At 40.9% G+C, this 12,437-nt stretch overlaps 1 protein-coding gene across 1 annotated transcript in view; it reads left to right on the top strand.

Moving 5' to 3' along the window:
- The window catches only part of LOC124008058 (interleukin-1 receptor accessory protein-like 1-B), a 460,524-nt gene extending 449,746 nt beyond the window's left edge, over nt 1-10,778 (top strand). Inside the window, exons 10-11 of the mRNA XM_046318963.1 lie at nt 9,471-9,641; nt 10,666-10,778. Of these exons, the coding sequence (XP_046174919.1) occupies nt 9,471-9,641; nt 10,666-10,778 (284 nt within the window). The remainder of the gene's footprint in view (nt 1-9,470; nt 9,642-10,665) is intronic.
- Nucleotides 10,779-12,437: the final 1,659 nt, after the last annotated feature.

The following is a 12,437-nucleotide window of genomic DNA, read 5'->3' as shown; positions in this document are numbered from 1 at the left end:
CCTGTCCTGTCCTGTCCTGTCCTCCTCTCCTCCTCTCTCTCTCTCCCTCCTCCTCCCTCCCCCTCCTCTCTCCTCCTCTCCCTCCTCCCCTCCCTCCTCTCCTCCTCCTCTCCTCTCCTCTCCTCTCCTCTCCTCTCCTCCTCTCCACTCCTCTCCGCCTCTTCTCCCCTCCCCCCCCCTCCTCCTCTCCTCCCCTCTCCCCTCCTCTCCTCTCCTCTCCTCCTCCTCCCCTCCCCTCCTCCTCTCCTCTCCTCTCCTCTCTGTGTTGTCAGAAGCCCATCCTGGTCTAACAGCACCCCTTCAGCAGGTACAATGATCTGAAAGATGGCAGTCTGTGGATTAGGTTAAACCCCTCTCTAATGAGTTTACCTGAGAGAGAGAGAGAGAGAGAGAGAGAGAGAGAGAGAGAGAGAGAGAGAGAGAGAGAGAGAGAGAGAGAGAGAGAGAGAGAGAGAGAGAGAGAGAGAGAGAGAGAGAGAGAGAGAGAGAGAGAGAGAGAGAGAGAGAGAGAATGTTGTCTCTAGAGGGAATCCCTCTCTTCTCTTGTGTCTCTCCCTTAATTCCACTTCCTCTGGCTCGTTGCCGCAGCAAATTTCGTGCTTTGTGTCTCGTTGAAGTGCGTCAAGGACGGAGCCGCTCCTCTCCTCTCTCTCCTGCACGGGGTAAACATTACCGCTATCACCTCCCATGTTGGGCTTTTCTCCTCGCCGTTTAATCCTTTCAAATTCAGCATCAATCATATTCTTCACGTGCCTGGCTGCCGTGAGGATAAAGGATGGGTCGGAGCCATTTTGTGCCTAGGGAAGCGTTCAGTTTCCTACCTCAGCCGAGTCACGGTGAACACAGTGACATTGTTTGGCAAAAGAGATTGTAATATGATGTACCCAGAGGAGTGGAAGCTGGCAGTAAGGTCAGTCAGAGTGACACAGGTGTCATGTTACTTCCTGCTGTTCTGCTATGCAGAGAGAGCTAAAATACTGGACCTCTTGTCCTGGAAATTTCCTCTATTTACAAAATAAAAACCACACACACAAGTCAGAGTTTATAAAAGTCCATCTTTAATTATATAAGCTCTATAGCATTTTGACTTTCAACAGTTCAGTATCTCTAATGAAAAGTTGAGAGTCCCCACACAATGGCAAAATGGGATCCTTTATAGCAAAGATCACACGAGTCAGACAGCATGGACATAATTCATCGTTCAGCTTTGTCTCCTTACTCAAACCCCAGAACCATAAACCAAACTCCCTATCAACAGGCATATATCAAATTGTCATTTAGATACAACCAACTCAAAATACAACCAAACCTGGACAAACTCACGGAGAGGAGAGTGAGGCTATAGGTTAAGATAAAAGCAACATTAGAGGGAGCATAGAATGATTCCAGACACTGCAATCCTCCTTTCCCCACTGGGAAAGGTAGGGAGTAAAAGATATGTTTACACATGATGACACTTTGACCTCTCCCCTCTCCGTGGCCCATGCAATTTAGTCTTGACATAGAACAGATAACTGCAACCTCGCCACAGTATTATACAAAAATACCATTCTGATGAGAATTAACTTACACACATTTGATGAATATAAAACATAGTACAAATGTTACCAACAAATTCGGAATCTTCCACGACACTCTTCACCACGCTGATAGTCTGCAAAGCTGTCATGGTTATCAATCCCTGACCATGTGACCTGACCAGGAGAAACAGACCAATGAAACTCTAAAGCCCTATTGACTCTGAAACCCAATAGAGTCTGAAGCCATATTGACTCTGAAACCCAATAGAGTCTGAAGCCATATTGACTCTGAATGCCTATTGACTCTGAAGCCCTATTGAGTCTGAAGCCCTATTGAGTCCGATGCCCTATTAAGTCTGAAGCCCTATTGAGTCTGAAACCCTATTGTGTCTGCGTTGGCTGACAAATTCAACACATATAACATAAGGTCAAACCCAATATCCTCTATAGTGTAGTCAAACCCAATATCCTCTATAGTGTAGTAATACACTGGTCTGTGTCCTCTATAGTGTAGTAATAGACTGGTCTGTATCTATAGTGTAGTAATGGACTGGTCTGTATCCTCTATAGTGTAGTAATAGACTGGTCTGTGTGTTACTAATATCCTCTATAGTGTAGTAATAGACTGGTCTGTATGTTACTAATATCCTCTATAGTGTAGTAATAGACTGGTCTGTATCCTCTATAGTGTACTAATAGACTGGTCTGTGTGTTACTAATATCCTCTGTAGTGTAGTAATAGACTGGTCTGTGTGTTACTAATATCCTCTATAGTGTAGTAATGGACTGGTCTGTATCCTCTATAGTGTAGTAATAGACTGGTCTGTGTGTTACTAATATCCTCTATAGTGTAGTAATAGACTGGTCTGTGTGTTACTAATATCCTCTGTAGTGTAGTAATGGACTGGTCTGTATCCTCTATAGTGTAGTAATAGACTGGTCTGTGTGTTACTAATATCCTCTATAGTGTAGTAATAGACTGGTCTGTATCCTCTATAGTGTAGTAATTGACTGGTCTGTATCCTCTATAGTGTTGTCATAGACTGGTCTGTATCTATAGTGTAGTAATAGACTGGTCTGTGTGTTACTAATATCCTCTATAGTGTAGTAATAGACTGGTCTGTGTGTTACTAATATCCTCTATAGTGTAGTAATGGACTGGTCTGTATCCTCTATAGTGTAGTAATAGACTGGTCTGTGTGTTACTAATATCCTCTATAGTGTAGTAATAGACTGGTCTGTATCCTCTATAGTGTAGTAATAGACTGGTCTGTATCCTCTATAGTGTTGTCATAGACTGGTCTGTATCCTCTATAGTGTAGTAATGGACTGGTCTGTATCTATAGTGTTGTCATAGACTGGTCTGTATCCTCTATAGTGTAGTAATAGACTGGTCTGTATCATCTATAGTGTTGTCATAGACTGGTCTGTATCATCTATAGTGTTGTCATAGACTGGTCTGTATCCTCTATAGTGTTGTCATAGACTGGTCTGTATCCTCTATAGTGTAGTAATAGACTGGTCTGTATCCTCTATAGTGTAGTAATAGACTGGTCTGTATCCTCTATAGTGTAGTAATATACTTGTCTGTAGCCTCTATAGTGTAGTAATAGACTGGTCTGTATCCTCTATAGTGTTGTCTTAGACTGGTCTGTATCCTCTATAGTGTTGTCATAGACTAAGTCTCTGTTGTCACAGACTAAGTCTCCGTTGTCATAGACTAAGTCTCCGTAATAGACTGGTCTGTATCCTCTATAGTGTAGTATTAGACTGGTCTGTATCCTCTATAGTGTAGTCATAGACTGGTCTGTATGTTACTAATATCCTCTAAAGTGTAGTAATAGACTGGTCTGTATCTATAGTGTAGTAATGGACTGGTCTGTATCTATAGTGTAGTAATGGACTGGTCTGTATCTATAGTGTAGTAATGGACTGGTCTGTATCTATAGTGTAGTAATAGACTGGTCTGTATCTATAGTGTAGTAATGGACTGGTCTGTATCTATAGTGTAGTAATGGACTGGTCTGTATCCTCTATAGTGTAGTAATAGACTGGTCTGCATCATCTATAGTGTAGTAATGGACTGGTCTGTGTGTTACTAATATCCTCTATAGTGTAGTAATAGACTGGTCTGTGTGTTACTAATATCCTCTATAGTGTTGTCATAGACTGGTCTGTGTGTTACTAATATCCTCTATAGTGTAGTAATAGACTGGTCTGTATCCTCTATAGTGTAGTAATAGACTGGTCTGCATCATCTATAGTGTTGTCATAGACTGGTCTGTGTGTTACTAATATCCTCTATAGTGTAGTAATAGACTGGTCTGTGTGTTACTAATATCCTCTATAGTGTAGTAATAGACTGGTCTGTATCTATAGTGTAGTAATAGACTGGTCTGTATCTATAGTGTAGTAATAGACTGGTCTGTATCTATAGTGTAGTAATGGACTGGTCTGTATCTATAGTGTAGTAATAGACTGGTCTGTATCTATAGTGTAGTAATGGACTGGTCTGTATCTATAGTGTAGTAATAGACTGGTCTGTATCTATAGTGTAGTAATGGACTGGTCTGTGTGTTACTAATATCCTCTATAGTGTAGTAATAGACTGGTCTGTGTGTTACTAATATCCTCTATAGTGTTGTCATAGACTGGTCTGTGTGTTACTAATATCCTCTATAGTGTAGTAATAGACTGGTCTGTATCCTCTATAGTGTAGTAATAGACTGGTCTGCATCATCTATAGTGTTGTCATAGACTGGTCTGTGTGTTACTAATATCCTCTATAGTGTAGTCATAGACTGGTCTGTATCCTCTATAGTGTAGTAATGGACTGGTCTGTATCCTCTATAGTGTAGTAATAGACTGGTTTGTATGTTACTAATATCCTCTATAGTGTAGTCATAGACTGGTCTGTATCCTCTACAGTGTAGTAATAGACTGGTCTGTATGTTACTAATATCCTCTATAGTGTAGTAATAGACTGGTCTGTATCTATAGTGTAGTAATAGACTGGTCTGTATCTATAGTGTAGTAATAGACTGGTCTGTATCTATAGTGTAGTAATGGACTGGTCTGTATCTATAGTGTATTAATAGACTGGTCTGTATCTATAGTGTAGTAATGGACTGGTCTGTATCCTCTATAGTGTTGTCATAGACCGGTCTGTATCATCTATAGTGTAGTAATAGACTGGTCTGTGTGTTACTAATATCCTCTATAGTGTAGTCATAGACTGGTCTGTATCCTCTATAGTGTAGTAATAGACTGGTCTGTATGTTACTAATATCCTCTATAGTGTAGTCATAGACTGGTCTGTATCCTCTATAGTGTAGTAATAGACTGGTCTGTATGTTACTAATATCCTCTATAGTGTAGTAATAGACTGGTCTGTATCTATAGTGTAGTAATAGACTGGTCTGTATCTATAGTGTAGTAATGGACTGGTCTGTATCTATAGTGTAGTAGTAGACTGGTCTGTATCTATAGTGTAGTAATGGACTGGTCTGTATCTATATTGTAGTAATAGACTGGTCTGTATCTATAGTGTAGTAATAGACTGGTCTGTATCTATAGTGTAGTAATGGACTGGTCTGTATCTATAGTGTAGTAATGGACTGGTCTGTATCTATAGTGTAGTAATGGACTGGTCTGTATCTATAGTGTAGTAATAGACTGGTCTGTATCTATAGTGTAGTAATGGACTGGTCTGTATCCTCTATAGTGTTGTCATAGACCGGTCTGTATCATCTATAGTGTTGTCATAGACTGGTCTGTATCCTCTATAGTGTTGTCATAGACTGGTCTGTATCCTCTATAGTGGTGTCATAGACTGGTCTGTATCCTCTATAGTGTAGTAATAGACTGGTCTGTGTGTTACTAATATCCTCTATAGTGTAGTAATAAACTGGTCTGTGTGTTACTAATATCCTCTATAGTGTAGTAATAGACTGGTCTGTATCCTCTATAGTGTTGTCATAGACTGGTCTGTATCCTCTATAGTGTTGTCATAGACTGGTCTGTGTCCTCTATAGTGTAGTAATAGACTGGTCTGTATGTTACTAATATCCTCTATAGTGTAGTAATAGACTGGTCTGTATCCTCTATGGTGTAGTAATAGACTGGTCTGTGTGTTACTAATATCCTCTATAGTGTAGTAATGGACTCGTCTGTATCTATAGTGTAGTAATAGACTGGTCTGTGTGTTACTAATATCCTCTATAGTGTAGTAATAGACTGGTCTGTATCCTCTATAGTGTAGTAATGGACTCGTCTGTATCTATAGTGTAGTAATAGACTGGTCTGTGTGTTACTAATATCCTCTATAGTGTAGTAATAGACTGGTCTGTATCCTCTATAGTGTAGTAATGGACTCGTCTGTATCTATAGTGTAGTAATAGACAGGTCTGTGTGTTACTAATATCCTCTATAGTGTAGTAATGGACTTGTCTGTATCTATAGTGTAGTAATAGACTGGTCTGTATGTTACTAATATCCTCTATAGTGTAGTAATGGACTGGTCTGTATCTACAGTGTAGTAATGGACTGGTCTGTATCTATAGTGTAGTAATAGACTGGTCTGTATCTATAGTGTAGTAATGGACTGGTCTGTATATATAGTGTAGTAATAGACTGGTCTGTATCTATAGTGTAGTAATAGACTGGTCTGTATGTATAGTGTAGTAATAGACTGGTCTGTATCTATAGTGTAGTAATAGACTGGTCTGTATCTATAGTGTAGTAATGGACTGGTCTGTATCTATAGTGTAGTAATGGACTGGTCTGTATCTATAGTGTAGTAATGGACTGGTCTGTATCTATAGTGTAGTAATAGACTGGTCTGTATCTATAGTGTAGTAATGGACTGGTCTGTATGTATAGTGTAGTAATAGACTGGTCTGTATCTATAGTGTAGTAATAGACTGGTCTGTATCTATAGTGTAGTAATGGACTGGTCTGTATCTATAGTGTAGTAATAGACTGGTCTGTATCTATAGTGTAGTAATAGACTGGTCTGTATGTTACTAATATCCTCTGTAGTGTAGTAATAGACTGGTCTGTATCCTCCATAGTGTAGTAATAGACTGGTCTGTATGTTACTAATATCCTCTATAGTGTAGTAATGGACTGGTCTGTATATATAGTGTAGTAATAGACTGGTCTGTATCTATAGTGTAGTAATGGACTGGTCTGTATCTATAGTGTAGTAATAGACTGGTCTGTATCTATAGTGTAGTAATAGACTGGTCTGTATCCTCTATAGTGTAGTAATGGACTGGTCTGTATCTATAGTGTAGTAATAGACTGGTCTGTATCCTCTATAGTGTAGTAATGGACTGGTCTGTATCTATAGTGTAGTAATAGACTGGTCTGTATCCTCTATAGTGTAGTAATAGACTGGTCTGTATCCTCTATAGTGTAGTAATGGACTGGTCTGTATATATAGTGTAGTAATGGACTGGTCTGTATCTATAGTGTAGTAATGGACTGGTCTGTATCTATAGTGTAGTAATAGACTGGTCTGTATCCTCTATAGTGTTGTCATAGACTGGTCTGTATCCTCTATAGTGTTGTCATAGACTGGTCTGTATCCTCTATAGTGTAGTAATAGACTGGTCTGTATCCTCTATTGTGTAGTAATAGACTGGTCTGTATGTTACTAATATCCTCTATAGTGTAGTAATAGACTGGTCTGTATCTATAGTGTAGTAATAGACTGGTCTGTATCCTCTATAGTGTAGTAATATACTTGTCTGTATCCTCTATAGTGTAGTAATAGACTGGTCTGTATCCTCTATAGTGTTGTCATAGACTGGTCTGTATCTATAGTGTAGTAATAGACTGGTCTGTGCGTTACTAATATCCTCTATAGTGTAGTAATAGACTGGTCTGTATCCTCTATAGTGTAGTAATAGACTGGTCTGTATCTATAGTGTAGTAATAGACTGGTCTGTATCCTCTATAGTGTAGTAATAGACTGGTCTGTATGTTACTAATATCCTCTATAGTGTAGTAATGGACTGGTCTGTATCCTCTATAGTGTAGTAATGGACTGGTCTGTATCATCTATAGTGTTGTCATAGACTGGTCTGTATCCTCTATAGTGTAGTAATGGACTGGTCTGTATCCTCTATAGTGTTGTCATAGACTGGTCTGTATCCTCTATAGTGTAGTAATGGACTGGTCTGTATCTATAGTGTAGTAATGGACTGGTCTGTATGTATAGTGTAGTAATAGACTGGTCTGTATCTATAGTGTAGTAATGGACTGGTCTGTATGTATAGTGTAGTAATAGACTGGTCTGTATCTATAGTGTAGTAATAGACTGGTCTGTATCCTCCATAGTGTAGTAATAGACTGGTCTGTATGTTACTAATATCCTCTATAGTGTAGTAATGGACTGGTCTGTATATATAGTGTAGTAATAGACTGGTCTGTATCTATAGTGTAGTAATGGACTGGTCTGTATCTATAGTGTAGTAATAGACTGGTCTGTATCTATAGTGTAGTAATGGACTGGTCTGTATCTATAGTGTAGTAATGGACTGGTCTGTATCTATAGTGTAGTAATGGACTGGTCTGTATCTATAGTGTAGTAATAGACTGGTCTGTATCTATAGTGTAGTAATGGACTGGTCTGTATCTATAGTGTAGTAATGGACTGGTCTGTATCATCTATAGTGTAGTAATGGACTGGTCTGTATCTATAGTGTAGTAATAGACTGGTCTGTATCTATAGTGTAGTAATGGACTGGTCTGTATCTATAGTGTAGTAATAGACTGGTCTGTATCTACAGTGTAGTAATGGACTGGTCTGTATCTATAGTGTAGTAATGGACTGGTCTGTATCCTCTATAGTGTAGTAATGGACTGGTCTGTATCTATAGTGTAGTAATGGACTGGTCTGTATGTTACTAATATCCTCTATAGTGTAGTAATAGACTGGTCTGTATCTATAGTGTAGTAATGGACTGGTCTGTATCTATAGTGTAGTAATGGACTGGTCTGTATCTATAGTGTAGTAATGGACTGGTCTGTATGTTACTAATATCCTCTATAGTGTAGTAATAGACTGGTCTGTATGTTACTAATATCCTCTATAGTGTAGTAATGGACTGGTCTGTATCTACAGTGTAGTAATGGACTGGTCTGTATCTATGGTGTATTAATAGACTGGTCTGTATCTATAGTGTAGTAATAGACTGGTCTGTATCTATAGTGTAGTAATGGACTGGTCTGTATCTATAGTGTAGTAATGGACTGGTCTGTATCTATAGTGTAGTAATGGACTGGTCTGTATCTATGGTGTAGTAATAGACTGGTCTGTATCTATAGTGTAGTAATAGACTGGTCTGTATCTATAGTGTAGTAATAGACTGGTCTGTATCTATAGTGTAGTAATAGACTGGTCTGTATCTATAGTGTAGTAATAGACTGGTCTGTATCTATAGTGTAGTAATAGACTGGTCTGTATCTATAGTGTAGTAATGGACTGGTCTGTATCTATAGTGTAGTAATGGACTGGTCTGTATCTATGGTGTAGTAATGGACTGGTCTGTATCTATAGTGTAGTAATAGACTGGTCTGTATCTATAGTGTAGTAATGGACTGGTCTGTATCTATAGTGTAGTAATGGACTGGTCTGTATCTATGGTGTAGTAATAGACTGGTCTGTATCTATAGTGTAGTAATAGACTGGTCTGTATCTATAGTGTAGTAATGGACTGGTCTGTATCTATATTGTAGTAATGGACTGGTCTGTATCTATAGTGTAGTAATAGACTGGTCTGTATGTTACTAATATCCTCTATAGTGTAGTAATGGACTGGTCTGTATGTTACTAATATCCTCTATAGTGTAGTAATGGACTGGTCTGTATCTATAGTGTAGTAATGGACTGGTCTGTATCTATAGTGTAGTAATAGACTGGTCTGTGTGTTACTCCTGTAGATAATAAGGACTATGATGCCTATCTGTCATACACCAAAGTGGACCCGGACCAGTGGAGTCAGGAGACGCGTGAGGAGGAACGCTTCGCCCTGGAGATCCTACCCGACGTCCTGGAGAGGCATTATGGGTATAAACTGTTCATTCCAGACAGGGACTTGATCCCAACCGGAAGTAAGTTTTGTACCTTTTTGGTTTATTTCCTGTTTAATTGTGTTTCTAATGTTGTCATTGTGTTGTGTACATATCACGTGACACATTCTACCATCTCACTTTGCACTGTAAACATCTGACAAACGTTGATTTTGCAGTGAACTGTCACTTTAACCTGTTAATTACAACATAACAGCATGTGGCGTTCAGCCGCTGAGTTTGAGTTGTCTGTGGTATAGCTGAACATGTGTAATTAGTGGGTAATAATCATCTTTGTGATTATATTGCATTGATCCGGTCTTAATCATATCTTCATGATCGCTGTCTCACAACCAATCAAAGGGGACTTCTGCATGTTGACTGCAGTTTACTGCTTGTAATTCAGATTCACACTTGGCACCTGTGATAGGGCCATGATACTGGAGGATAATGCTTCTCTGATACTGTTCCATTACTCTCCGTTGGAATCCCTTTCTTTGTTTTTGCTCATTTGTGTCACATTCTTGTCTGTCACATAGTTCAATTTGTGTCGATGTTACGATTACAGCCAGTTTGACTTAAATGTTTGTGTTGTCAGGGGGACTGTGTTAATAGGGGATACGTGGCACAAACCCAGGGCTAAAATACAGACCTTCTAAGGACTTTTGTTCTCCTCTAAGACCTCATTAGTCAATGGATTTGTCTCCAGGCAAATTAACAAAACATTTTCTGATGCAAATAAAGCTATTTATTTCATTGAAATATATGCTATGTTGAAAGTTTGGGTATAAAGTAATCAATTGAAATAGTAGTCTTCATTGCCAATTAATTGTTTGAAACTCATCTATTATAATGTAATACATAGTATGTAAACTGACAGGCTCCTTTTGTCCTGATGCCACAACTCCCATATTAAACTGAGATAAAGGTGTTTTGGTGAGTTGAGAGAAACTAGTCACAGTTTATCTAAGTAACTTATTTAAGTCCCCTGACTCTAACTTCCTCTGATGCCTTTCTGCAAGTCTACCTGATCACACCTTTTGAATGTTGAACTATTTATGTTTAGGTTTCACCAATGATCATTTCCAGGACGATTCAAGACTCCTTAGAGGTACTCTCATTCCCTCAGCCACTTACCCCTACTTGTGTCAGCAACTAACCACAACCAGCCACAACTAACCACAACCTGACACAACCAGCCACAATTAACCACAACCAGCCATAACTAACCACAACCAGCCACAACTAACCACAACCTGACACAACCAGCCACAATTAACCACAAAGAGCCATAACTAACCACAAACAGCCACAACCTGCAACAAGCAGCCACAACTAACCACAACCCCTGCCACAACCAGCCACAACTAACCACAACCAGCCACAACCCCTGCCACAACCAGCCACAACTAACCACAACCAGCCACAACCCCTGCCACAACCAGCCACTACTAACCACACCCAGCCACAACCAGCCACAACCAGCCTCACCCAGCCACAACCAGCCACAACCAGCCACAACCAGCCTCACCCAGCCACAACCAGCCACAACCAGCCACACCCAGCCACAACCAGCCACAACCAGCCGCAACAACCGTGCTACTCTAGAAAGACCATCAGAGAGGAAAGAGGCTTAGAGAGAGACAGACAGACAGAGAGAGACGGAGAGAGGCAGAGACAGACAGAGAGAGAGATGGAGAGAGACAGACAGACAGAGAGAGACGGAGAGAGGCAGAGACAGAGAGAGAGATGGAGAGAGACAGACAGAGAGAGACGGAGAGAGGCAGAGACAGACAGACAGAGAGAGAGAGACGGAGAGAGACGGAGAGAAGTAGAGACAGACAGAGAGAGATGGAGAGAGGCAGAGACAGAGAAGCAGAGAGAAGCAGAGACAGACGGAGAGACGGAGAGAGACGGAGAGAGACGGAGAGAGGCAGAGACAGAGAAGCAGAGACAGAGAAGCAGAGAGAAGCAGAGACAGACGGAGAGACGGAGAGATACGGAGAGAGACGGAGAAAGACGGAGAGAAGCAGAGACAGACAGAGAGAGATGGAGAGAGGCAGAGACAGAGAAGCAGAGAGAAGCAGAGACAGACGGAGAGACGGAGAGATACGGAGAGAGACGGAGAGAGCCGGAGAGAGACGGAGAGAGGCAGAGACAGAGAAGCAGAGAGAAGCAGAGACAGAGAAGCAGAGAGAAGCAGAGACAGACAGAGAAGCAGAGACAGACAGAGAGAGACGGAGAGAGACGGAGAGAGACGGAGAGAGACGGAGAGATACGGAGAGAGACGGAGAGAGACGGAGAGAGGCAGAGACAGAGAAGCAGAGAGAAGCAGAGACAGACAGAGAGAGACGGAGAGAGAAGCAGAGACAGAAAGAGAGAGACGGAGACAGAGAAGCAGAGACAGACAGAGAGAGAAGCAGAGACAGACAGAGAGAGAAGCAGAGACAGACAGAGAGAGAAGCAGAGACAGACAGAGAGAGACGGAGAGAGACGGAGAGAGGCAGAGACAGAGAAGCAGAGACAGACAGAGAGAGAAGCAGAGACAGACAGAGAGAGACGGAGAGAGACGGAGAGAGACGGAGAGAGGCAGAGACAGAGAAGCAGTGAGAAGCAGAGACAGACAGAGACAGAGAAGCAGTGAGAAGCAGAGACAGACAGAGACAGATAAGCAGTGAGAAGCAGAGACAGACAGAGAGAGATGGAGAGAGGCAGAGACAGAGAAGCAGAGAGAAGCAGAGACAGAGAGAGACGGAGAGATACGGAGAGAGACGGAGAGAGGCAGAGACAGAGAAGCAGAGACAGAGAAGCAGAGAGAAGCAGAGACAGACGGAGATA

Source organism: Oncorhynchus gorbuscha, linkage group LG21 (assembly GCF_021184085.1).
Source record: "Oncorhynchus gorbuscha isolate QuinsamMale2020 ecotype Even-year linkage group LG21, OgorEven_v1.0, whole genome shotgun sequence".
Classification (NCBI taxonomy): Eukaryota; Metazoa; Chordata; class Actinopteri; order Salmoniformes; family Salmonidae; genus Oncorhynchus; species Oncorhynchus gorbuscha.
Note: the sequence above shows the minus strand (reverse complement) of the source record. Positions and strands in the feature narration are given on the sequence as shown.